Source organism: Cladosporium halotolerans, assembly GCF_011745625.1.
Source record: "Cladosporium halotolerans strain TM138-S3 chromosome Unknown Sca6, whole genome shotgun sequence".
Lineage (NCBI taxonomy): Eukaryota > Fungi > Ascomycota > Dothideomycetes > Cladosporiales > Cladosporiaceae > Cladosporium > Cladosporium halotolerans.
Window position 1 is genome coordinate 599,873 of NW_027191457.1, and position 25,468 is coordinate 625,340.

General features: G+C 59.4%; 7 protein-coding genes across 7 annotated transcripts; 4 read left to right on the top strand and 3 right to left on the bottom strand.

The window, feature by feature from the left end:
* The first annotated feature begins 973 nt into the window (after positions 1–973).
* On the top strand, positions 974–2,443 carry WHR41_02548 (uncharacterized protein). The gene is made up of 3 exons (XM_069371154.1): positions 974–1,457; positions 1,515–1,739; positions 1,802–2,443. The coding sequence occupies exons 1-3, from the start codon at positions 1,110–1,112 to the stop codon at positions 2,255–2,257; spliced, it is 1,029 nt and encodes a 342-aa protein (XP_069232060.1). The 5' UTR covers positions 974–1,109; the 3' UTR covers positions 2,258–2,443.
* A 1,403-nt stretch (positions 2,444–3,846) lies between these two features.
* Positions 3,847–5,595, top strand: WHR41_02549 (uncharacterized protein; the record flags this gene model as incomplete). The annotated part of the gene is made up of 1 exon (XM_069371155.1): positions 3,847–5,595. The coding sequence occupies one exon, from the start codon at positions 3,847–3,849 to the stop codon at positions 5,593–5,595; it is 1,749 nt and encodes a 582-aa protein (XP_069232059.1).
* A 2,397-nt stretch (positions 5,596–7,992) lies between these two features.
* Positions 7,993–11,170, top strand: WHR41_02550 (uncharacterized protein). The gene is made up of 3 exons (XM_069371156.1): positions 7,993–9,124; positions 9,203–9,280; positions 9,344–11,170. Exons 1-3 carry the CDS (start codon positions 9,061–9,063, stop codon positions 9,436–9,438), a joined length of 237 nt encoding a protein of 78 aa, XP_069231883.1. The 5' UTR covers positions 7,993–9,060; the 3' UTR covers positions 9,439–11,170.
* A 1,557-nt stretch (positions 11,171–12,727) lies between these two features.
* On the bottom strand, positions 12,728–16,171 carry WHR41_02551 (uncharacterized protein; the record flags this gene model as incomplete). Its single annotated transcript, XM_069371157.1, has 3 exons — positions 14,578–16,171; positions 14,347–14,524; positions 12,728–14,268 (listed from the first exon to the last, which is right to left on the bottom strand). The coding sequence occupies exons 1-3, from the start codon at positions 16,081–16,083 to the stop codon at positions 12,728–12,730; spliced, it is 3,225 nt and encodes a 1,074-aa protein (XP_069231884.1). The 5' UTR covers positions 16,084–16,171.
* A 1,525-nt stretch (positions 16,172–17,696) lies between these two features.
* Positions 17,697–20,729, top strand: WHR41_02552 (uncharacterized protein; the record flags this gene model as incomplete). The annotated part of the gene is made up of 2 exons (XM_069371158.1): positions 17,697–18,149; positions 18,211–20,729. The coding sequence occupies exons 1-2, from the start codon at positions 17,876–17,878 to the stop codon at positions 20,727–20,729; spliced, it is 2,793 nt and encodes a 930-aa protein (XP_069231881.1). The 5' UTR covers positions 17,697–17,875.
* A 316-nt stretch (positions 20,730–21,045) lies between these two features.
* On the bottom strand, positions 21,046–22,185 carry WHR41_02553 (uncharacterized protein; the record flags this gene model as incomplete). The annotated part of the gene is made up of 2 exons (XM_069371159.1): positions 21,773–22,185; positions 21,046–21,677 (listed from the first exon to the last, which is right to left on the bottom strand). Exons 1-2 carry the CDS (start codon positions 21,849–21,851, stop codon positions 21,046–21,048), a joined length of 711 nt encoding a protein of 236 aa, XP_069231882.1. The 5' UTR covers positions 21,852–22,185.
* Positions 22,186–22,486: 301 nt separating this feature from the next.
* Positions 22,487–24,926, bottom strand: WHR41_02554 (uncharacterized protein). The gene is made up of 2 exons (XM_069371160.1): positions 23,203–24,926; positions 22,487–23,052 (listed from the first exon to the last, which is right to left on the bottom strand). The coding sequence occupies exons 1-2, from the start codon at positions 24,451–24,453 to the stop codon at positions 22,990–22,992; spliced, it is 1,314 nt and encodes a 437-aa protein (XP_069231887.1). The 5' UTR covers positions 24,454–24,926; the 3' UTR covers positions 22,487–22,989.
* Positions 24,927–25,468: the final 542 nt, after the last annotated feature.

A 25,468-nucleotide genomic window follows, 5' to 3' on the forward strand; every position in this document is an offset into this window, starting at 1 on the left:
ACTGTGTGGGTGGTATTGCGGGAGGTATGGATTCCAAAGTTGTCGTCTATATCATAGTATCAAAAGAGGCGGCGGTGGACCTCCTGGAACGGAACCCGCGAGCTGCGCTCTTGCTAGGCAGCTTCGATCGCACGTAGATTGAGTCGTGGCTGCGTCAAAAGAAACAAAAAGGTGCCAAGACCGCAGATGGGTACAGGAGCAGCAAGTGAGGATGCAGCCTGCTGTGGTCTGTGTCTCTCCGACCGATGGCGCGGTGATGGTGAAGAGACGGGTGGGGATGGACGGCGGGACAAGCACACGCTTCACGGCCCACGTTGCGCGTTCGTCTGTGGACGATCAAGTTTACCGGCGTGGCTGATGACATCACCCACTGGAGGGGCGCATCGCATGTCACCGGGCGTAAGTGAAGGTCGGGCACGTGAGAGAGAGGTAACAGACATTGTAGGTGGGATGAACATTTTCTTGCCTGGAGCCGATACTGCTGACAGCGCGTCGAGTTGATGACTGCGAGCGAGCGATGCGGCGGACTCTGCTGCACCAGACTCACCTGAAGGGTAATGCCGCATAACGTTTCCTCACAGGGATCTCCACGCATCCGAAAGTCTGTGGCTTTTTGGGGAGGATGTTAAACGTCTATTATTCCGCCGTTCGTGTCATTAGTCGAGCCTGCTAGACCTCTTCAGGGGGATGTCGAAACATGCGATGTGACATAACGTGCTACACCCGGCCTTGCACTGTCGAAGTATACCTAGGTAGTGATTCCTCGGCGAGATATATCACAAGCCGCACCTTGTGCCACAGACTTTCATCAGATGCTCTCACACCTCGCTCACAAAGTCGCGGGTAGAGCCGGGAGTCAGCGAGCTTGAAGCTCTGCTCAGCTTCCAGCTCCGAGCGCGCGCGCATCCTGGCACGCCTGGCCGGCCAGCGCAAAGTTCAGCACGGGACTCCCACGACTTCGGAAACCAGTCGAGGAGCTTGACCTCCTACACTAGCCGTCGCAGCACCACCACTCTCCACTCTACCACATACGAATATCCTCGCTCGCCCAGGTCCGTCGACCTTTCTCGCTACCGTCCGCCCAATCGTCGCGCGCAGCCCCGGTCACAATGCTGCGTTCCGGTGCCTCCAGGAGCGCCCTGCGCGCCGTCAACACCCCGGCCTTCAAGGTCGCTCAGACGCCCTTCCGCCAGCAGTTCGCTTCGCAGCTATGCACTGCGGCCCGCAGGCCCCAGGCACTGGCCGCCATGAAGCCATTGGCCCTTGTGCGCATGGCCTCGGGCATGGTTGACAAGGTCGACCTCAAGAAAGAGGCTGAGAAGGCGAAGGAGACGCTCAAGGCCACCCCGGAGCTCGTCTCTACCGAGTCTTCCACCCGCCCTACTTTCGGCGGCGAGGTCGGTGTCAAGGAGACCCACGATGACCACGACATGATGGCTGGTGTCCGCAGCGATATGGTGAGGATCAATGGGTGATAACCTTGCATCAACTCAATACTGATACGAGGCGCGCAGAAAACTATCAAGGACACATTCAGCCTGGAGGGCGTCCCCAGGGAGGCCTACTGGATCGGCATGGCTGGTGTCCTGCCCTACATGGCCACCTCTCTCAGCACCGTCTACGCCGCCTGGGAGATCAACCACGCGGCTGCCACCGGCTCCGGCTTCCTCATGAACGAGAAGTCTGCTGAGCTCTTCCTTCACATCCTCGAGCCTCTCCAGATCGGTTACGGCGCTACTGTAAGCATTGGCCCTCCAGCTTGATTTTTCAAACCGAGTGCTTCATATTGACACATGCGCAGATCATTTCCTTCCTCGGTGCCATTCACTGGGGTCTCGAGTTCGGTGGCTACGGCGGCCACCTGGGCTACAAGCGCTACCAGATTGGTGTCCTCGCCACTGCTCTCGCCTGGCCCACGATCCTCCTGCCCGCTGAGTACGCGCTCATCGGACAGTTCCTGATCTTCAACTTCCTGTACTACACCGACTCTCGCGCGACCAAGCGTGGCTGGGCACCCGCCTGGTACGCCGTGTACCGCTTCGTCCTCACCTTCATCGTCGGTAGCGCCATTGTCGCTTCTCTGATCGGCCGCGGCCAGATCGCCGACCGCATCGGCAAGCTCCCCGGCCCCGCCGACAAGATCAGGGAGTTCCGCGAGTCCCAGGTCCAGATGATCGAGGAGGAGGAGGAGGCCAGGAGGCAGTTCCTCGGCTCCAAGGACGAGGACGAGGAGGAAGAGGAGGAGGACGATGAGTAAGCGTCTGCGAGGACTTGACTGTTCTTGTACATCGCGAATGCCATCTATCGAAGGGCCAAACTCCCGGCATTGTGGGCGCGGGAGACGATCATGGTCTACTTTGGATTGTATATCCTCATGCCACTATACGCGCGGGGGCTTTTTTCTATGTACACTTGTAGCGAAATGGATTGTTGTACAACTCGACCCGCACGCATATGCACGCTTTTCACACCGTACAAACGCGCGTTGTCTCGGACGAGAGCAGGTACGGAGCGTTGTGGCGGCCAGCCGTGTCTTTCAAAGGCTACATTACTCGGACGACCCGGTATAGGCGGTAAGTGTGCCTCGACACGTGGGTCAGAGTCGGCTCAGATAAGATCATGCAGCTCGGAAAAGGTCTGATAGGCGGTAAGGGGAACTCGGGCGTGCAGACCGGGCCCGACCAAAGTTCATGATTGAATCGATGCCGGCACGTCAGTGAATCTACACTACCCGCCAAGCCTCGCAGTAGGGTGAGCCAGGCCCCAATCAAATGACGATTGTGGGAAACACGCCTGCAAGCGTGTGTGGCGTAGGGCAGAGGCGCGCTGCACTAGAAGAATTCGAGGCAGATCAGAGAGGAAAAAAAGATGATCGCATTGCTCGCCCCATTGCCTTGTGGCCCCGCGCTGTCACCATTGCGTTATCATTGCGAGTGTGCGAGGTGGAATTTCTGCGGACGGTCAGGCACGAATGAGCAGCCCCGGCAATCCCGTCCCGGACGAGCCCCAGGCGAGGCGCGCACACACGTTCGGGAGCGCACGCAACCTCTGGCAGACAGTTCTGGGCCATGCGGAAGAAATGTTGGCGAGCACGGCGCAGAAATGCCGCCAAGCGCCTGCGCCCTCCTCGTTCCTCCACTCCCCCCCCACTGCCATCAGGCCAGCGAGGCCGCGCACCTCCGCTCCGCTCCTCGGCTGGGGCGACGTGAGGCTTGGGAGCGGAGGCCCGCCCTCGGCGAGAGCGCGCACGTGAGGCGTGCAGCGCACCGCTCAGATCTTGGTATAGACATTACGACGCCGGCGTCGTCAAACCGCGGCGGACGGACAATCTCCCAACGCTTGCGACGCCAAACACGTCTTGGCCGTGGCAGATCAACGCCACACGGTGGGGCGGCGTGCGCACAAAGGCCAGCCCTCCACTGCGCTCGCAACCCAAACGCGCGCGCTCCACCCGGTCCCGAGGAATAGCGCTGGAGAAATGTGGTCCGCGGGCTCCACCCGCCATTCACTCTGGCATCATTGCTGGCCCCTCCGAAGAAACTACTCGTTCTGCGCGTGACTGCTGACTGGGCGCAGGATGTCCGTGGCGCCCGCTGCCCGGCACAGGAGGTAGGTTGAGGATTTTTGTCCCTCGTCGTCTTGTCACTCCTCCCACACCTCATCCTCCGTCTGCCACTGCAATATTCTGTCTCGCTCTGTCTTTCCCGCTCCTCACGGCTCTTCCCCGCTGCCATTGGGCCCCAAACCGCCTCGCTGCATTGACCACACCCTGCCGCACACTCGCCTCGCCTCAACCACCCCGCCAGAGACCACAGGGACACCAGCGGGGTTACACACTCAGGAAATATGAGTGCCGCCGAAGTAGACGTCAAGGATGCGCCGCTGGGCAAGGAGCAGCCGCTCCCGGAGTCCGCGCCGCAGGAACTGAAGGATGTCGCTAAAAATGCCAACCCTATGCCCGGCAAAGAGAACCAGGGCCAGAAGAAGCCCCAAAGGCCAGGCATGAACCGATTCACCACCTCCAAAGAAAACGTCCTGTCCACGTTCTTCATCGGCGCAATTGACCAGGGCACCACCAGCACACGATTTATCATTTTCGACGGCGTGGGCCAGCCCGTAGCAAGCCACCAGCACGAATTCAAGCAGCACTACCCCGAATCCGGCTGGCACGAGCACGACCCGCAAGAACTCCTGGCCAGTTTGGACCAGTGCATTGAGAAGGCCACCACCACTTTCATTGATCTCGGTCACAATGTGAAAGACATCAGAGCAATTGGTCTGACCAACCAGAGAGAAACGGCCCTTGTGTGGGATGCCGAGACCGGCGAAGCCCTGCACCCCGCTATCGCATGGCCCGATACCAGGACGAAGGCGATGGTCCGTGACTACAAAGAGAAGGAGGATGCAGAGGGACTCGACTTGCAGCAGCTGACCGGTCTGCCACTGTCGACATACTCATCGTCGGTTAAGCTGGTCTGGCTCCTCGAGAACGTCCCTAGGGTGAAGGAGGCTTACGACGCTGGCCGTCTGGCTTTCGGCACCGTGGATACCTGGTTGCTGTTCCACCTGAACGGCGGTCTGAAGGGCCAGTACTTCGTCACAGACTCGACGAACGCGTCGCGTACGGGTTTCATGAACCTGCACACCCTGAAGTACGACGACAAGCTGCTCAGCTTCTTTGGGCTGGACCGTGAGAAGCTGCACTTGCCTCAGATCGTGCCGTCGTCAGACGCAAAGGCCTACGGCGCCGTCACCAAGGGCTTGTGCAAGGGCATCAAGATCGCAGGATGTCTCGGTGACCAGTCCGCTGCGCTGGTCGGTCAGCAAGGTTTCACTCCCGGCTCTGCGAAGAACACCTACGGTACAGGATGCTTCATGTTGTACAACGTGGGTGAGAAGCCCGTCATCAGTCACCACGGTCTGCTCGCGACTGTCGCATACGACTTTGGCGGCAAGCGCAAGCCTGCGTACGCTCTGGAAGGCTCTGTCGCTGTCGCCGGCTCTGGTGTGAAGTTCCTCATGAACAACATGGGTTTCATCACGCACTCGCACAAGATCTCCGACCTCGCCGCCACAGTCGAGGACAACGGCGGCTGCGTCTTCGTCACGGCTTTCTCCGGTCTCTTCGCCCCCTACTGGATCGATGACGCCAAGGGAACCATCTTCGGTATCACCCAGCACACGCAGCGTGGTCACATTGCCCGCGCAACCCTGGAAGCGACGTGCTTCCAGACCAGAGCCATTCTCAACGCCATGGAGAAGGATTCCGGTCACGCACTGTCCGCACTCGCTGTCGACGGCGGCATGTCCAACTCCGGCCTGTGCATGCAGACGCAAGCGAACATCATCGGCATCCCCGTCGACCGCCCGTCCATGGCTGAGACAACAGCGCTGGGCGCCGCCATCGCGGCCGGCTTCGCCGTCGGCATCTGGAAGGAGTTCGACGAACTCAAGGCCATCAACCAGAAGGACCGCCAGATCTTCAAGCCCGCCGTGTCCAAGGAGGAGAGCGAGAAGATGTTCGCCAAGTGGGAGCGCGCCGTCAGGATGTGCAAGGGCTGGCTGGATCCGCAGGAGGAGCGCACCGACAACTGAGGGCTGTCTGTCTCTATCTTCCGCTCCTCCGGTTTCTTCCCTTCCCTCCCTCTTTCTCTCAACATCCCTACCTTCCATCTCCACACCCGGCCGCGATATTCGGCCGACGGGTTTTTCTGACGAGTCGACGTAGTTAATAATATCCCATGAGCATCCCGCAGACCCCCCATCGAACTAGCATCCTCTCTCGAAATGAATCGATCTAATCACTTCACTTCCGCCTATCCCACGGAATTTACCTAGGTAGCCCTGAGTGGAGCGCGGGACGTCATTTCCATCTATCTCCATAACGGGCTGATCCCCAACGCGGCCAAGCGTCCGGCTCAGTCATCCATATAGTTTCACTTCGAACACCATGCTTGATCCGGCGAAGCAGCCGGCTCCGCCATCTAGTCTGCCTCTGTTCTCATAGCACCTGCCACGATCGTCGCGTCTTCAACGCCGCAGCGCGGCCCTGTCCCTCCTTCGGGGAAGCATTCCGCCACCACCGCCAGCACACACTTACGGTAGGCCGTCTCATTCCCAAACCCGCAGTGTCAAAATCCCGCACATCGAGCCCTCCTCGGCGACCCAACGCACGCGCGCAGACACGAGCGAACGCTCGGCCAGCCGGTCAGTCACATCACGAACAGCAGTCTCTCCTCCCTCACCGGCGCCGTAACCCATTGGTCGCCGCCGCCGGAGAAGGCACAGTCACGCTAGCTCCGCGCCGCCCACCGCACGCGAAATGCACCTTCAGGCGTCGCAGCGCAGCAGCGAACCCTACGCCGGCATGGACATGGGGCGGGCGCCCGCCCACGTGCACGCTGCGTGCCCGGCAATATATCCCACGCGAACTCCCCGCCGGGCGCGCGGGTTTGTCAGCGAAGAATAATGGCGCGCGTGCAGGCGGGACGTCTGGTCTAGTTTGCTTTGCGATTGCTGCTCCGGGATTTGGCGACGTTGGGGCGAAGGAATGGAAGGGAGGTGTTGTCTATTCGAGACGGCTCGGACGCGTGCCGGCCTGCTGATTTGCCCGCCCTGCAGGGTTTGGTAAGCTAGGGCTGGATTAGCTACTGCTGCTGCTGCTGCGCTGTGCGTAGACGCTGTATGTACGGTCGTATACTCGAGACGACTGACAGGATGCCGCTGGGTGCGGAAAACGTGCCCTCAACCGTCACCGTCGGCCTGCGCCACGCGAGGCGCGGGTCGGGGCTGATACTGTTTGTGCTGGTGCGTATGTGACTAATGTACATACTCTACGAGCAGGCGTGTGTCGTGTGAGTGGAGAGAAAATATAGCCCTCCCTCTCCCGGGACCGCTGCGGTTGTGTGCCTGTGTCACCATGGACACTGGATGTCGTGGGACCTCGCGCGAATGTCTATCTCTCACGTACTGTGGGTACGTAGGCGGTGTGTGCGCCCGTGGAAGAGTCGTGCCACGAGAATGGCTTGGGGATTAGACGGTTCATGAAGGGCCGCGCAGGCTGGGCCAGGCCATGCGATGCCATGCACCGTTGATCTGTGCTGTCTTCGTCCTGTCAATCCTGCGCGGGGCTTCCTGACCGCCCTGTCAGAGCTCGGCGCTTGTAGCCCTCGTGGTGCAGCTATGCAGAATACCTTCGACAGCGGCATTCGACGGCGTGTGGGCGCGCACGCCCGCTTCTTCCAGGTTCCTCCCTCCACTCCATATCTTTTGCCTTGGTCGTTATTTGGTTTGGCTTTCAATCGCGGCCGTTCGTTCCCCGCTAGAAAGCGTTCGCCGCGCAAGCCACGCACAACGGCTGCCGGAACCCGGGGCCCAGAACTGTGGGTGGGCCCAAAAGCGCGTCTTGGTTTCACTTCGAATCCGAAAACCACATAGCGACAACGGGAGGTGGAGGGAGCCGTGGCATTGTCGCCGCCACAACATACTACCTAAGCAGGCCGGATACCAGCAGCCGCACGATCCGAACGGTCGAATGGCCGCGCAGACACCGCTGTCACACCCCATCTAGTCTATGCCGAGAGCTGCGGCGTGCGCTGCAGACACACGCGCGCACACACACGGCCATGCAGCCATCGCCAGTCGGCCGCCACTACTGGCGCCTTCGCCCAGCTGCACGCACAAAGACATGCAACCCCTCTCGTCCCCCTCCCTCGGCCGGGCTGGCACTGGCCTTCTGCTGACACAAGCCGATGGATGCCGGCGCCGGTGCCGGGGTGCTGGACACCCGCCGACCGTTTGACAGGCCATGGGTGCGTGCGGTGCGGCCTGCGTAGTGGCTGGCCTTGACCTGCGGGCGAGCGACGGCTGCTGCTGTTCCCTGCGGCCCTGCTCGCCTGTCGACGCGGTGGCTCACGCCCACGGGCTTGGGGGCCTCATCCATGCCTCGCCGCGCGCGCTGCTGAGTGCTGAGCGCGCCCCTCCCGTTCGCCCTCGACACTACCGTCCTGTCTCAGCCCACCACCGTCTCCTCTCTCACATGTCCGGCGCGCGATGGCGGTGCCCGGCGGTGCCAGTCAGCGGCCATCGCTCAGTAATAATAAGCGTAAGTACAGTGCCGCTTTGCTCCTCATCTGAACTCGGCGTCCGTGTGTCCTTCTCCTCCCGTTCGCTTCGTTGCTGCCCTTCGTTTCATCCTCCACGGCATACTGGACATGTCGCAGCCCTCGCCCTAGATACCGCGTCTGCTATTTAGCGGCGAATGAAAGGCCGCCAATTTCTGCCAATGCAACCTTTCCATCGCCTACCAGCCACCTTTCGGCCGGACCGTACGAGCCAGCACCGCGGTGGATCTGCCAGGCCGTTTCGCGTCGATCCGCACTGCCGGGGCAATCTTCACCTCCAGAGGACCAGCCCGGACGTTCCCTCGGTATCGCTGAACAATGCGCCACGGCCGCCGCCAGTCACATCCTCAAACTCGTTCGCGGCGACGACCGAGAACGCCCTCGTCCAGTGAAAGAGCGGTGGCCGCACGCTCGCGGTCCCCAAATGACCTATCGTCAAACCCGTGGAAATCCGACCCTCGTCCAACCACCATCACGAAAACGGAAACAGCATTTCAATATAACGAGCATCAATCCCAAACACGCCTCGGCGACCCGCCCGCCGCGGGCCGTCGTCTAGGCCCTGCGTACAGTACATCGCCGTACCACACTTCCAAGGGTTCAGACTGCCGGGCGACATCAAACGGCGCCCGATTCCCACGCCCTGCACGGCCGTTACGTCGGCTGCCGGCATAACATCTCGCCCTGCACAGTTCCCGCACCACCTGACTTGTCCAGGTTCCTAGCAGGATTCCCTGACACCTCCCGGGCCTGCGAACTGTTTCGGCACTCCTGCCCTAGCCTTAGACCTCTGAGTCCGGAAGTGCACAAAGAGCGAGGCAATTCCCGGACGATCGAGCTGGGAAACTTTCTTGTTTGTCCAAGCTCCATTGTTTATCCAGTATCACTTGCCTGCTTTGCTATTCGATTGAAGATTCCGTGAAGAAAGACGTCGATAATGTGCGATTACACCCAAGTCGAGTATGCTTGTGGGCATCTGCGGTTCACTGTTAGGGCTTGGTGTAAGTTGGCATCTCGGCGGGAGGCTCGACTAGACGTATCGTCAACTGGCAATTGATTGCTGATCAACTCGGTTCCAGGCATCAAGTACCAAGAGACGCACAAACGATGCCCTCCTAATGTCGTCGCCATCGAGTACAGGCTTAATGAGAAGTGCGGTAGGTCATCCTCACGTCACCGCGTACCATCTCATGCACCCAAGGCTAACCGTTCACCACCAGGCGACTGCAGGGACTCGACGTCACCTTTTGCATCGAAGAAGAAATCAAGCTCGAGCTCCAAATCCTCATCTGGCGCCGACGCGCCGAGGAAGTAGGCCTCGCTTTCCGAGCCCGACTCACAAACGATCAACGGCCCCGTGAACGACCCTACAACAAACGACATTTCTACGCACCATAACGACCAGCATCGATACCCCATCTTCAGCTCTGCTCCAACGACCAAACAACTAGCATAATCGCACGCAAAACCGCCCGCGTCTTAATCCCAAACCAGCCAAATTCCTCCCCCGCGCTGGTCGCGGGAGATTGATGAACGAGGCGCGCAAGGACTTTCCCCTCCCCCGACATCAGCACGCAATGCCATCTTCGCCCAACGTCGCACTTCCCCGATTCTGCCATCCCTGTTCCACGCGCTTATGCCGTCGGCCGGCCGAGTCGCAGCGCGAACACTCGACGCCTGACGTCCACGGTGGCGGGAGCCTGGTGCTTCCCGAATGCGCGGGAGCCGGGGTGCGCAGGTAGGGCTCCAGGATCTTCCAGTCGGCACTTATTAACGTTGCCCTCTCTTGCGCCATCACGCCCGCTTTAGCATTTAACCAAACACTGATCAACCTCACTGCTTTCCAGCGCTTCAACAGCCGCGATGCATCATCTTTGCTTCTTCGGCCGAATCCATCGACCACGACTTCGCGCCACGCTAGAACCCCCCAACTGCCTACAAGGTATCAACCCCGCACGACCAAGCGACCAGCATCCCATCCCATCCCGCGCCCACCAAAACAAGGGCCCCCACACCATCCACCTCACCAACCACAAAGCCACCACCCGGCGCCCTGCAGCAGCTCTCGCCTGCACCCAATCTCCCCCAAACGCCCACCTGCAACCCGCCGCGCCCTCCCACCCCACGCCGGCGTCCATTCGCACGTCGCACAAAAAAACCGCAACCCCGATCTGGGAACCGCACGACAGCCCAGTGCTTTTCACTCGCTTGCTTGCTTGTTCGAAGGAGCGGCGCCGACCGAGAAGCACGTGGCGTGTGGGCCTCGCTTGATCTATCCGCGACTGACGAACTGCGCGGACGGCCCGAATGGGGCAGTTCTGCGCGCCAGTAGCGCTTCATCGATTTGTGCGTGCTACGGCGCGCTGCGCGCGCGAGAGAGATTGATTGGTTGATTGATTGATCTATAGAGACGGAGGAAGTGCAAAGGCCGGGCATCGGCGTCCGAGGGCGGGCTTTCTCGGCGCCGTGAGGGATTCGAGAGTCGAGGCTCATTATTATCAGAAAGGGCGCTGGGCCAGTCCGAGGCATCGATAGAGGAAAGCGCATCGCATACATGGTCGTCCGTGAGGTCTGACCAGGTGCTAGCAGGCATTCGTGGGCTTCTGGGAGACGCGAGGAGGGGCCAAGACAGAGCAGAGATAGAGGGCGCGGACTGCAATTTCGAATCTACATACTATCTCCCTCCTCCGTTCGGCGTTCTCCACAGTCGTGGCAGGCTGCAAGCACGTTGTTAGGAGAGCAGCACGTACAACCTTGGCCTCTCACAAGAGCGCGATACCAGACGCAGCCTTCCACAACAGGAGCGGCAGTCCGGCGCAGTGCAGGCGGCTATCGCGGTCTTGCAAGATCGCGAGGCTTGCCGGGGTCGTTCACGTACATAGAGTCCAATCAATCGATCAATATATCAACGGGTGGTGAAACGTCACGTTGGATTGTACCTAGGAATGCGTCAGCTAGGCGAGGGAGTCGGTCCGTGGAGGAATTGAGTGATTGATCAACCGCTGGGTTATCGCAGTCAATAAACAGTCCCGCCTAGTGAAACGTGACGTCACATGGAGCCACGACTAAGCATCAATTCCATCAACCAGGCACACGCCGCTCTGACCTTTGATTTTTGATTGTATTGAGGGAGGAGGGATAGTCAGACGAGCGGATCGACAACACCGTCGGAAATCGCAACGTCGCCCTGAAACCCCTCCTCCTCCTCTCCTCTCTCCCTTCCATCCCATGCTCCTGAACCTTCAACCCTGTATCGCCCACCACCGCCGACGAGGACGCGCCACGAACCCAGTTGGCCTCGCACCACAGCACCACACATACTCATCACATCACAGCAGAACCCGAAATCAGAAAAATTAAAAAAGATATTGTACGCTCAAGATCCATTTCATTCGAACATCTCCGTTCCCACCTCCAATACTTATTTATTTATTTCTTCCCCCCCCCCGATATCATCCCAGCACAGACCAGACCAGACCAGTGCGTCTAGCCACCTTCCTCCCTCTCTCCCTCGCTTCCTCCCCACGCGCGCAACCCCAGTTCCAAAAAAGGTCAATTCGCCTCCCCTACCCCAAGGCCATCGCTCCCCCTTCTCCCGCGCGCGCGCGCGCGCCTCCCAAAGGGGATATTGAAGTTTTTTTCATTGATCTCGTCAGTCAACAGGAAAAGAAAGGAAAGGAAAACAGATAATATGAGCCTGGTGAGCTACTTGGGAAAGCAAAAAAAATCAAGCAAAATGAGCAGACTCCGGTCCGTGTCAGAGGAAGCAGAAGACAGAAGACAGAAAACACTAGATGAGAGATTCGCCGTGATCGCCGGGTGCCCGTGGCGAGATGAGAGATAGTTAAGCAAGAGAGAGTCGAGCCCGAACAGAGAAGATGCCGAAAGAGATCGCAAGTGAGGTGTTTTTGTGGAGACCGCTCCGGGGCGCCGATGAGGTTCGGGTTCGGGTCCGAAGGGGTTGAGTTGAGTAAAAGAGGGAGCATGATCGGAGCAGGGTTGGGTGAGTGGTGACAAAGAGGATCGGGTTCGAGAGTGAGAGTGAGTGAGTGAGAGTGAGTGAGTGAGGGAGGGAGGGTTTGTGGGTCTTTCCCGTGCTCGAGTCGTGTCGGTTCGGGAAACCCTCTGTTGTTTGGTTCGTGATATTCCGCGGTCTTTGCTGCCGCTCTCTGTTCTGCTTCTGCTTCTTCGCGCTTCGTTCCTTCTGTCGTTATAGCTTCGCGGTAATGATGTGCCGTCGACGAGCAAACAAGCAAGCACGCATTCCGTGGCCGTCTATGATATGGTTGTGATGAATGCAGCATTTGCAAATAGATATGACTTTGCGACTGCCGTTCGTCTCGTCTCGTGTCGTGAGGTAGATGTCGCTGCTTCGCTAGAAGGCCGTTATTGTGCTGATGATCTGTATCGTTGGAGCGCGCGTGGGTCGGGCCCTAGATGATGAAGCCTGCGAAAGACCACCCTTTTCACCGAGCATTTGCGCGGCAGATTGTGGTCCTCGTCCAAAGCGAGTCTCGGCGCGATAAGGCCGGCTCGTAAATCGTGATAGCACTCGCGAGCGCTTCTGTCCGACTGAGTTCCTTTCTCAAAGACGCGGGCGGACCTCAGCGCTGGCAGAACAGCTCGATCTCGCCCATGCCGCCCATGCCGTCGCCGCCGAGGTCGCCGCCACGCTGCTCACGCCAAGTCTCGAAAGCCTCCAGAACGTCTTCGTCCGTTTGGATGGTGACGTAGTCGTCTTCGTCCAGGTACTTGAGCTTGACGACGTTGTCCTTGCTGGGCGGTGCACCTCCGCCGCTTGTGGTACCAAGCGTCAAGTTGGTAGATCGCTGCAGCTTGGCGTCGATGCGGTCCTTGAGAGTCTGGTACGAGATATTCAGAGGTACGACGAGAGTGAGAACCTGAGCAGCGGATGGTGCGTGAACCTTGACCTTGAGTTGAGTTGGTGGGGGAATATCAGCCGGCAAAGGTGTCCCAGATGATGGCGGTGGGACCGGAGTTCCTGCTGCTCGTGATACTGGGGTGGCAGTGCGAGAGCTCGGGTACTGAGCGCCACGAAGATCAGGACGCGCCATAGGATCGTACGCTTGCGAAGTGGGGCTCGGACCATTGTAGCCTCCACGAGGATCATTCGAAGGTGAGTGCGCGGGCTGACGGGGAAGGCTGTTGGGTGAATTGTTCTGGCTGCGAGGCACCATATTGTTGAAGCCTTGATAATTCGCAGGCATTGTGGGCACAGGAGGCTGTTGTCCGTTCAGTGCCGCACGTTGAGCATTCACGATGTCGGGACTGCTTGCTGAGCGGTTGCGGTGGGCCATGGGCATCTGCTGTGCGCTGTGCATCCCTGCAGCACCTGCTGGCCTCGGGCCCGGTCTTTGAGCTGCGCCGGCTGGGTAGCCGTTTGAAAGAGAGCCATTGGTGTCACGCTGGTTGGGAGGGGGTCTGCCCATAGCAGGGGCCGTGAAACGGGTCTGGCCATGTCCTTCCTCGTAATAGCCATTTTGCGGAAGTTGCTGTCTCGGGAACGGGTACATGCTGGAGTTTGAACTAGTCCGTGAAGAGGAAGCAGTCATGGGTGATTCCGGGGTCGGGGAGAAGTACGAATCACCGAAGCGTTCCGCGGGAGACGTCAGAGCCTGCGGCAGGCCCCTTGTGCGCAAAGATAGCTGAGGTTGATTCGAGAATGACCCAGCAGCCATACGTGGAGGCTGTGCTCGAGATTGCGCTGCGGCACTTGGAGGAGGTCCAGACAACTCGCTCGCAATGCTTCTAGAGCGTAATGAAGAAGACGAAGCGTTGCGGCTCTGCGCGAACTCACTAGAGCCCGAAGGGTATGGCTGGCTGGGTCCAACCCAGCTGGGTTGCCCACTGCCAACGAGCGTCTCTGAGTCGTCTTCTTCTTCAGTCTCTGCCTGACGGGCGTAGGGGTTCTCCAGTTGAGGCTGGTTCCGCATGAACTCAAATTCGGTCTGGCTTGTACCACCGGCTCGGCTGCCGTCGGAGTTCCTTGTTCGTTCGCGGTATCGTCTACGCTGGGCTTCGATCTGTTGGGCCCATCGCTTCATCATGTCTTCAGAGGTGAACCGAATGATGAAGTTCTCGATGCCTGGGTCGCCTTTCCAGAAAATCTGGCAAGTGTATGAGCCTATCATCCTCCAGCATTAGTTCACGTACTTATAACATACCCTGTCACTGCTCTTGATAGATAGCTGACTGCTCATACCTGGTTTGGCCAGAGACACTAAATCCGTCACGTTCTGCATGAAGATGCGGCCCTTGAGCTGGAGCTTCGGTTTGCCGCGCTTGTCGACTAGGGTCTTGGTTGCAATCTTGTTCTTGGGTTTACTGAGGTCGATGTCCTTGCAGCACAACAGGATCGTCTCGAAAAGATAGACGTGATACTTGGAAAAGTTAGTTGCGCGTTCAGCGTGTGAGCACCTGTGAAGACGCATACCTGTCTCTCGGCGTCTTTGCCGTTCGCAATGTTCTCGCTCTTGAGCACGGTGAATGTCCCGTACATCAGAAGCTCACCAAAACCTTCAACGCGGTGACCCTTCCAGTCTTCAACTCTCATTTTCAGTTCTTGAACTGCTGCGGCCTTTTCCTCGCGATCGACAGCATGGTTTGTACGGCTGAGCACGCTCGTAGCGGCTTCTTTACCGACCAGCAAGTCACTCTTGCGCTGCTCGTCCAGGTCACCCTTCTTGTGCAAATCTCCGAGGAGCAGAGGGTACTTGGACAGACGCTGGAAAGGCTTCATTAGGAAACCGTAGAGCGAAGTGGGGCTTTCAACCATCTGCCTCATCTCGTTGCTACCACCGGCTTCCTTGAGCTTGTTGAATTCGGCGACCACAACCTTTTCGCATCTGCGCTGGTTGGCAATGTAAGGTTCATAGACCTTGAATGCGTCGTTGTACAACACGAAGAGTTTGCCCCAGTTTTGCTCTTCTTCCGACAGAGCGTTCGTTTGCTCAACACGGATCAGAAAGCGGCGCTGGAAATCCAAGAGTGCATTGAGGTTGAGGAAAATATCATGGACTGCGTCACCGGGGATGACTCCTTTCTCCTCGACGAGATGCTTGAATGCTTGCAGAAGTTCGAGATGTTGGACATATGTGCGCTCGGTCGTGACCAGTTCACTGATGATGTGCTGGCGCTGCGTGCGCTTCAGCGAAGTTTTGGCGCTCTCGAAGTCCGATGCTGTCGGTTGGACATCCTCGACTAATCCACGCTGCACAAGGATATCGAGCACTCTGTTCACGACCCGCGTGACTTTGACAAAACCGGTGGTGTCGTCGCCGTACAAGTCTGTCACAATGAAGCATTCGTCGGATGGGAATTTCAAGTCGTTGAGGCACGCCTGGAGGAATTTGAAAGTCGCAGCCTTGCCTCGCTTCTCTTCTTTGAGCGCCATGTTGAGCTCCAGAGGCTGACTCGGGCGAAGGGCATTGTAGAGAAGTTGCAATGGATATCCTCGGCGGAACGTCCTCCAAAGAAGAGTGACCGGGTCTGTGTCCTGATCGGCGTATTCCTCTTCTTCCTGCAAGGAGTCTTCAAAGCCAGGCACGCCGAGTAAGCGCTGTCGCAGCGATACGCATATCTGAAACAGGGAACTGGAAGCGTCGGCCACGGAGTTCATGATGTTCTCGGTCGGCGCGACATCGCCGTTATTGGGCGGGCCGCCGCTGGCGGGAGGCATGGCAGGGTTGGATGTGTTGGGCACGTTGAACAGAGTGCTCTGCGCGGTGCCCTGGGTGGTGTCGCTGGCCCATGAAGAGGGCTGCGACTGGATGCTGTGGTTGGAGGCGGTGTGGGCCTGCGACTGAACGAGCGGGCTCTGGTGACTGGCGCTCATGTTTGCGAGCTTGGCGCCGGCCAGCGGGTGATGCGGTGGAATGTGGCTAGTCGCGGTGTGGTCGCGGGAGAGGTGGGGAGGGCCATGCGTCGCTACTTCCATCATCGCTGGGCGGGAGGGATTACTGGCACACCGCGACGGCGGCGGAGGCCATGGGCGAGCGGACGAGGGGCGGGCAGCGGGGCGGTGCGGAGGGCGGTGGTGGTTGCGGGCGAGGTGCGGGCGGCGGGCGGTGGAGGAGGAGGAGGTGGTGGTGGTGGTGGTGGTGTCGGGGCGAGCGAGGCGGTGGCGGTGAGGAGGAGCGGGCGGGCGTGTGATGAAGAGCAGGGGCTGCCAGGGCGGGCGCGGGCTGTGGTGAGGCGGCGGTGGTGCGGACGCTGAGTCGTCTGTTTCGTTTCACAAGCGCGGACGGGGTAGGGCGCTGGAGCGCTGGAGCGTAGCAGGCGCGGGCGTGTGCGAGGGCGATGGGCTTAAGGTTAGGAGCGGGTTGGGGACTGGCGGCTCGGGGCGGACAGGGACCGCAGGGCGCTTGCGAGGGAGGCGTGCGAGGGCCCTGGCGAAGAAGAAACGGGAAGGCTCAGAAGGCTCAGAAGGGTGCTGGTGGCGCCGCGGGAGGGGAGGGGAGTGGGTGGGCGCAGGGTGCTGGGGGGAGGATGCGCGGTTATTGGCAGGGCGGCGGACGTCGAATGGCGGTGCTGGGTGGGTGGGTGATATGGGAGCGCGGCGAGTAGTGGGAGGGGACGCGTGAGGGAGACGCCGGTGGACCACTGCTACTGCTACTACGATGCAGCGGCGCTCTTCACGGCGAGGTGGTGGCGGGCGGCGGCGTGACTCTATCTCTCTCTCTGCTCTCTGCTCTCCCTCTCCTCTCTCTATCGTCGGCGGACAAGGCAACCAGGCACGCCAGCGCCGCACGGGCAGCGCTGAGGCTCAGGAGCAGCGACAAGCCCGCGCTGCCTTTGTCTAGCGCCGCGGCCCAGAGCCTTCCACAAACCTACCGGCTGAGGCACCCACCAGCCCGACCAGCCCGACCAGCCCGACCAGCCAGGGCGCGCGCTGCACTGCCGACTCCCTCCCACCCACGCCCCGAAACGCGCGCGCTGCCTGATCGTCTGTCTGCCGTGCCTGCTCTAAGACCGCCTTAGTCAGTTATGCATACAGTACATCACCACCACCGCAGAGCCGAACTTCCCGCGCGACATGCCGGCCTTGCTCCGTCTGCCCGGATGCGTCGCCCGCCCTGTGTGCCTGTCCACGCCTGCCCCTCTGCCGGTCACTGACTGGTGGCCCGCCGCAGCCCTGCGCCCGTCCCTCCGCGCGTTTCATGTCTCTGCCGTCCCATACAGTAGCTCCAGTAGCTCGAGTAGCTCGAGTAGCAGCACCCTACAAGGCGCATAGGCTCATCTGCGGCCGCCTCGGGCGTATCACGTGGCTTTGTCGCCCAGTGCTGTCCACCCTTACCTTATGTACCGCCGGCCGCTTTAAGCTCGCCCAGGGTCGAACTCTCCCGCAGCCTCACGCGGGGCGCCTTCCAAGAACGACCGCAAAGCCTTTGTCACGTGCCTGCGCCTCCCCGCGCCTCGGCTGCGGGCAATCCCGCGCGGGTGGGCCCACCGACACCCGTGCGCCTGGGTTTGTTGGTGGACGGCGTCTGGAGGATGATCTCCATGTCTAACATCACGCAACGGTAACCTAACCGCCCTCAGCCAGCCGACGCGCGCGACATCTTACCACCTCACGCCCGTCGCCGACCACGTGACACCGCCGACCTCCTCACTCCGACACCGTCATCCGCACGAGCAAGGGCGGCCACCGCTCGCCGTAAGCCCGCAACTGTCCAAAACAAATCGCCTGCGCATGACTGGCCCTCGCGCCGCACAACATCCGCCACCTCACCATGGCGCACGACGCCCCTGTCTCCCCGACCCGTTTCCATCATGATGCGCCCTCGCCTTCGTCCAGTCTCCGCCGCGCGCCTTCGACCTTCGACGAGGGCTTCTCCGAGGAAACGCAGAGTCAGCTGGGCAGCGACGTCGACATGGCTCGCGAGGTGAAGGACTTCGCCGCCTCGAACTTGTCGCTCGTCCGCCAGCTGGACTCGCTGTCCCTGGAGGATCGCCTGAGTGTAATGCGCAACACTGCAGGGCTGCTGTCTCCGGAAGATCAACTGAGTAAGTCTGCGCTGTGAGTGCTTTGGTGATGAAGTCCGCAGGACTGATCAGCTGGTCGCAGGGTTTGTCAAGGACTTGCTGGGCTACATGCCTACATGGGCCAAGCAGCAGGCCAGCGCGCACCTCGATTCGCTCATGTTCTTCGACCCCGTCGCCTACCTTCCCTACGAGCTAGTCAGCATCGTCTTTAGCCACCTCTCGCCCAAAGACCTGCTCAGCGCATCCGGTGTCGACCGCGCATGGCGCGAGCACTCGCAAGACGAAGAGCTGTGGCGCAGCATATTCAGGCGGGAAGGCTGGCACATGGACATATCAAAGATCCGGGATTATGAGCGCAGGTCGCGGGAAAAGCGCAGGAGGGCTGCTGGCAGGTCAGGGAATGCCGGACCGGGTCTGCAGCGCAAGGACAGCCGGAAGAGACGAGCAGGGGAGGCTTTCAGCGAGGGCGAGGCATCTGCGCATCCTGCAGACGCCAACGGAGCGCCGAGCGCGGACTCTTCCGCTGAGGACTCCAGCAACGAACATATGGAGGGCGTGGAGCAGGATGATGTGTTTGGACCGGAAACCAATACCAGGCAGCTTTCAAGAGCAACGACGCCGGAAGCCATGCGCCATTCGAGATCTCGGCGATCGTCGACAGACTCGGACATGTCAGCCGACTCGCCTTTCCTCCCACGCACAAAGGATTTCAAACTCGCACCCACAGTCCTGCAAGGACACGCGACCCAGGATATCAGGACGGGCCCGAAGGTTAGCTGGGCCTACATGTACAAGCAGCGGCGACTACTGGAGAAAAATTGGGACACTGGCAAATATCAAATGTTCCGACTACCGCATCAGCAATTTCCTGAAGAAGGCCACGATGAATGCGTATACACGATTCAGCATGCAGGAGAATGGCTGGTATCTGGCTCGCGCGACAGGACAATACGTGTTTGGGACTTGACAACCTCGAGGCTTAGAGCAGAAGCGCAACCCATCCTGAGAGGGCATGTGGCCAGTGTGCTCTGCTTACAGTTTGATGCGTCCCCGGAGAATGACATTATCGTCAGTGGAGGCAGCGACAGCTGGGTGATCATCTGGCGATTCTCGACCGGCGAGATAATCAAGAAGATGACTTCCGCTCACACGGAGTCGGTACTGAATCTTCGCTTCGACCACCGATACATCGTCACTTGTTCGAAAGACAAGACCATTAAGATCTGGAATCGCCACACGATCGCCAGCGACGCGCCTATCGTCCCGGCGTACGTCGTAGATCACTTCGACAGGCCCAGCGAAGGCAACATGATCAAAGAGCACACTCTTCTTTCCACACTCACAGGGCATGGCGCTGCTGTCAACGCCGTCATGATTCACAACGACACTATCGTCTCTGCTTCTGGCGACCGAACTATAAGGGCCTGGGATATTCAGACCGGCAAGTGCACGAAGCAATACCTGGGTCATACCAAGGGTATTGCATGCGTGCAGTACGATGGCCGCCGCATCATCTCGGGTTCGTCAGATAACACGGTCCGCATCTTCGACGCCGATCGTCAAGCGGAGGTCGCATGCCTCACGGGCCATTCTAATTTGGTGCGCACCGTACAGGCTCGTTTTGGCGACCTTGAGACGGTGACCGACGAAGAACTGCTCGACGAGTCTCGCGCGGCTGATCAGGTATTCTACGACGCCATCGCCAGTGGCATGAACCCTGCTTCCGTCTCGCGCAACGCCACCCGCAATGCAGGATCGAGCAGACCTGAGCACATGCTTTCGACAGGAACGAAGATCCCACCGGGAGGAGGCGGCAGCCGATGGGCGAAGATTGTCTCCGGCTCCTACGACGAGACGATAATCATCTGGAAGAAAGACAAGGACGGCAAGTGGGTTCACAGACATCGCCTACACCAGGACATGCTGCTCCGTGGCAGCCGCCCCACCAGACACCGCCGCGACCCAGCCGCCGCCGCCCAGACAGCAATCCCGATCCCGGCCCACAACCACGCAATCACTCTGCAGAACGCCGGCCAACCAGGCCCGCAGCACCAGCACCAGCAGAACAGCGTCGCCCAGCAGGCTCTGGCCCAAGCAAACGGCATGGCGACGCAGCTGACCGCCGCCCTGCAAACCAGCCAGCAAGACCCGCAAGCGCCCGTCCTGACCCCGGCGCAGCTGATGTCAATGTCCGCCCAGCAACGCCAACTCCAAGCCGACCTCCACGCCCTGCAGAACGCCAACGCGCAGCGCAGCGCCGAAGCGTCGTCGCAGCACGCACCGGAACAGTCCTCAACACCTCCAGTTCAACAACAACAACCTCCCCAACCCACCCCTCCCACCGCCCACCCGCCCCAACTCCAACCTCACAACCCCAACGCCGCCGCCGCTCACGTCCCCGGCCCGCACCATCACCACCACCACCCCGCCGCCGCCGCTCCTGGAGTCCACCGCGAGAGCAGCAACCGCGTGTTCAAGCTGCAGTTCGACGCGCGCAGGATCGTCTGCTGCAGCCAGAACAGGGTTATCGTCGGCTGGGATTTCGCGAATGGAGATCCGGATTTGAAGAGGGTTGGGGCGTGGAGTGTGGAAACTTGTTGAATGTTTGATGGGTTCTGGTGAGGGTGGGGGCAAGGCCTTTGGAGGTCCTTTGAATGAAGGACTTGTGGAGACGGGGAGGTAGAGAGAGGAGCGTATTTTCCAGCCTTCTTTGAGATTACTCACTCATGAATGGGAGCAAAGGCAGAGAGGAGGAGCGTATTTTGCATTGTCCGCTTTGCATAGCATGACCACCACTACACAGCATTGAAGCATCACGAAAGCCACCGAAATTCCCCTCCACGACGCGCCGAAGCAGTAGAAAAATATCTTATAATGTATCATTCACTCTCCAAAATTTCAAAACGGCTCCCGAACCCTACACCTTCTTCCCATCCCTCTCCTCCAAAAACTCCACCAACCCCTCAACAGTAACGCAAACCAACCCCCACCTCCTCGCAAACGCCAAACACCCATCCCGCCCCAGCATCCCCACACTACCCGCCAACTCCCCCTTCCCCTCCCCCCCCTCCCCCTCCTCAACCAACTCCGCAATGACCCCCACAGCCTCCTCCTCCCCCTCCCCCACCAACCGACAAAACTCCACTGCAGCCTCCGTATGTCCCGCCCTCTCCCTAACACCCCCCTCCCTAGCCTGCAGCGGCACCACGTGCCCCGGCCTCCTAAAATCCGCCCTTCCTCTAGATCCGTCCGCCAACCACCGGCACGTCAGCGCGCGGTCGTGCGCGCTGATCCCCGTGCTGACCTCCTCGCTCGCCGCGTCGACGGTGATCGTGTACGCCGTGCCCTTGGGGTCTTCGTTGCTCGCGACCATCTGCGGGAGGTCGAGGGCGCGCGCGCGCGCGGGCAGCAGCGGCGCGCAGAGGTAGCCGGACGTGTGGCGGACCATGAAGGCGGCGCGCGCGGCGGTCAGCGTGCGCGCGCGGATGATGAGGTCGCCTTCGTTTTCGCGCGAGGGCGAGTCGAGGACGACGAGGGGGTCGCCGCGGGCTGGAGTGGATGAATTGTCAGTTTTTGGGAATGTTGCGGGGGAGGAGAAAGCTGTGAAGAAACTTGGGTGAGCTGAGGAGGACAAGAGGACGTACCGAAGGCTTCGATTGCTTCGGGGATGGTGTTGAAGGCGGGTTTGGCGGTGCCGTTGGGCTGCTGGAGGTCGGGCGCCATGGTGGTTGGCTGGCGGGCGTGTGGGCGCGCGCGACAGGTGGGTTGTTCTCTTTCTTGTACGATGTATCCTCTTCTGATATGTTTTTCTAAAGGGTATCACGCGCTCAGTCTTTTAGCGGGCCAAAGGATGGCGTCGTTCGGCGGAAGAAGCACTCGGCGTGGGATATCCGCTCGACGGAAGATGCACCAGCAGGGCGGCGATTGTTCGGTCGGTTGTTGCTAGTAAAAAGCAGTGAACAGCGAATGTAATCCTCCAACAGTATCGCAAGCTCCTTCAAGCAGAAGTTGTAAGTGAGATCAATTGGTAAGACAGGCAGCGCTCAGACCTCGCTCGCGAGCATTGATGACTGGACTTTTGGGCCGAGATCGTCCACTCCCGGCAGCTGGCGGGGCATTGCAAACAGTGGGGGGCTTTTTGGCAGCGGAAAGTTTCCCTGCAGATGCGATGCCGCGGCTGTGACGTGATTTTATTTGATTAAGCACGCGCGAGAGATTCATAGCCGATTAATTAGCAATCAATTTTGATCTTGATGGAAGATCTAGAATAGCCCTATCGTTACTACCTGCATACGTGGATTGAAAAGGGTACAGGCACGCAGTACGCAGTGGCCTCGAGGTGAAATAGACAAAAGAACTGCAAACCAAAGAATTTTATTAATCGTGATCATAGTGGGTCGTGCTGTTCTACCATCTTTCCCAAAGTCATCGCTTTTCCTGTACCCACCCAGCATAATTACCGAGTTTTCGAACGTATCCTGTTCGAATGCTGACCTCGGTGCCGGCTCAAAAAGAAAGAAAGAAAAAGTGTAAGGGCATGCGCAAACCAAGTGAGCCGAGGCATTGCAAGCCGAAGCCATCGTCGGGTCACCTGGGTCACCTCGGCATCGCATCGTCAACAGTGTTGTTTTGCTGAACAGTCGTCGAATCATGGAATCCATGTTCAAGAGTTGGATGTATGAAGGTTTAGTAGAATCTGTTTCGCCGGGACCGACTTTTCACACTCGTCCAGATGGGTCGCGTGGCCGGAGACGGAAGAATACGTCGTGGGTTGTCCAGAAGGCGTGAGCTACTAATAAGGCAGTTGGTCGTATCAAGGCAGGTCGAGCATCGGAGAGAATTCGATCAAGCGGTCCCTTCATCACCTGGTGATCGGCAATCGTTGCGCATCGTTACTAAAAAGCTGTCTCCGAGCATAGGCGAGCTGTTCAGAATCGCAGAATCGTAAGCCTCACAGAAAAAAAATATACCGCACAAACCCACAGCGTAATCACGGCTCGGCCATGTTCAAGCCTCTCTCCTGAAAGTACTTGAAAGACACGTGGCCGCCGCAGTGGAAGTATGAGAAACTCACCTCGTCAAGGCTCTTGGCCAGGTTGGAATTCTTCTCCACCACCCTGCGGATCTCTTCGCAGACGTTGCCCTCCAGCACCACCTCGCACTGCCGTGGCAGCCAGCGAAGGATGTCGAAGGCGTTGGCGTACACGGTCGTGTTGCCGCTGGTGCTGCTGCCCTCAGCGCCGGGGAGGACGAAGGGCGTGTGGATGATGAAGCGTTGCAGGCGCCAGCAGTAACGCAGCGAGAGGCGAACGACCTCGGCGAAGCGCTCGAGGATTTCATTGTGCGTGGGGATCGTGACGCGGAGGTACTTGATTTGCCCACGGGAGCGCTGATGCAAAGCAGCTAAGGTTGGTTGGGCGGTGTCGAGGTCGAGCTGGAAGCTGTTCTCGCCGTAAAGGATGGCGCGCGCTTCTTTATAGACCAGTTTGCTGGTGCGGAGAAGGTTGACGGAGAGCGGATCGACGTCTTGCGGGCGAGGGGCCCGAGGTGTAGCTGGGGCAACGGGAGTAACGCGGCGCCCACGCATGGGACTGTTGACACGGGCATTCGTGGGAAGGCGAACACGCCTCATAGGCGCAGGTGCTGCAGTGTCAGTGGTTGAATCGTCAGTGTTAGCCAAGGCGCTCGCGCTCGCCATTCGCTGAAGATTATTGTTGCGAGTCGTAGATCGGAGGGTGCGTGTACCGCTGGAAGGAGGCAAGGGTGCTGCAACTCCAGTATTCGAAGGACCCTCGTTTGCTTGCAGTGTGGATATAAGATCAGACTGCAACGTGGATAGCGCATGTGGCGCAGAGGCAGGAAGATGTGCGTCCATGTGAGCATCGACCAGAGCACCCACTTCATCCTCTCTTTCCGCCGTGAACATCGCATCTTCTCCCTCGCCTCTCCCCAGATCCTTCTCAACCTCGACCGCCTTCACTTCCCTGGAGAGCAAAATGTCAAATGGCCTAGTCAGGCAAGCCCGGTATATCTCAATGCGAATTTCCGGCGGCATGTCCATGAGCCGGAAAGGCTTCTCGTCCTTGTCCGTGATTGGGCACAATCCGTCCACGTTCGACTCCTGCGAGTTTTGATCTTGACCATCCGTTGTCTTCTCATATTCCACCCTCTGCATATCCTCACTCTCCCTCTCCCTCTCAGCGCCGCCCTCCGCCATCCGAGACCTCTTAGACCCACTTCTCAACGAGCCAGCACAAGTATTCTCCCTTCCTCTCTTTTCGCCTCTCGTAGAAGATGCGCCGCTCGTATCCATCTGGCGCGCCATGTTGCGTAACCCAACAAGAAAAAAAGGTACTCTCCAGAAACCTTTTCGCTCAGGCGCAATGGTCCCTCACTCGAAGCCCGAGTCGCAGAAACGCGCCGAACCCAGTCGTCGAAATCCGTCGAGTGTGTCGAGTACCGCCGGGTCCAGAGACATACGACGCGCAAACCGCAAACGCCTTTTCTGCTGACTGTACCACTCTCGAGTTCCCAGCGTAGGACAAGGCAGCAACCAGCAAAACCCCACGCCCCGGTCGCGCCACACGCACAGATCGCGATGCGCGCCCGTGGCACGTAGGGCGGGGCAAAGGTACCGAGATCTTTGTCGAGGGATGATAGGGTGCGGTTCCGCGGCGGGAGCAGTTGTGGATCGGAAGGTGCTGTAGCTATGCCGGACTCGGATGAGGATACTGCAGACTGAAGATACTGCGCCGGCTCGGGCCCAAAAGGCGCGCGCTCGAGATGTGAAGGTCGGGTGGTGGGATGCGAACAAGCAAACAAGCGAGTCGCGGCGCCCGCTCGGCCGGGGCGTTGTTTGTCTCGGTGGGGGAGCGCGTCATGGCATCGCGGGGCGGGCGCCCCGGCCCGTCCGCTTTCCCGCTTGAAGTCCCGAGTTCACAGACTCCAAGTCACAAGCGCGTGCTGTGACAGGGAGGAGATCCGTGCAACAGCACGTCCAAGCGCTCTCGGGGAGCTGCGGGACACCGTTGGAGGTCTGGGTACGGCAGAGGGAAAGTATATTTCTTACTCGTGTGGTGGAGAGCGTTCGTATTGTGAGGCGGTGAGGGGGATCGGTGATTCCAAGTCTACGACAAGCACCATTAGGATCTCATCATGTGTAATCAGGGAATCAGATAGTTTGACGCAGCACGGTACGCTCGCTGATAAGCAGCAGCACTGTACGTCCACCAACACCAGCACCCCGGTACATTACCACAAGCCCAGCGCAGGAACGCCGGACCCTGCAGTAGTCACATGTATGATGTCGGCCGTCTAGAACACAAGTCCTACCGACCCAA

Excerpts from the sequence above, each read along its gene's own strand:
- WHR41_02548 (XM_069371154.1), top strand. The coding sequence starts at position 1,110 with ATGCTGCGTTCCGGTGCCTCCAGGAGCGCCCTGCGCGCCGTCAACACC. Across the intron at positions 1,458-1,514 it reads CTGGTGTCCGCAGCGATATG|AAAACTATCAAGGACACATT; the intron begins GTGAGGATCAAT and ends CGAGGCGCGCAG. Across the intron at positions 1,740-1,801 it reads AGATCGGTTACGGCGCTACT|ATCATTTCCTTCCTCGGTGC; the intron begins GTAAGCATTGGC and ends ACACATGCGCAG.
- WHR41_02550 (XM_069371156.1), top strand. The coding sequence starts at position 9,061 with ATGTGCGATTACACCCAAGTCGAGTATGCTTGTGGGCATCTGCGGTTC. Across the intron at positions 9,125-9,202 it reads GTTCACTGTTAGGGCTTGGT|GCATCAAGTACCAAGAGACG; the intron begins GTAAGTTGGCAT and ends ACTCGGTTCCAG. Across the intron at positions 9,281-9,343 it reads CAGGCTTAATGAGAAGTGCG|GCGACTGCAGGGACTCGACG; the intron begins GTAGGTCATCCT and ends GTTCACCACCAG.
- WHR41_02554 (XM_069371160.1), bottom strand. The coding sequence starts at position 24,453 with ATGGCGCGCCAGATGGATACGAGCGGCGCATCTTCTACGAGAGGCGAA. Across the intron at positions 23,053-23,202 it reads TGGCCAAGAGCCTTGACGAG|CTCGCCTATGCTCGGAGACA; the intron begins GTGAGTTTCTCA and ends GATTCTGAACAG.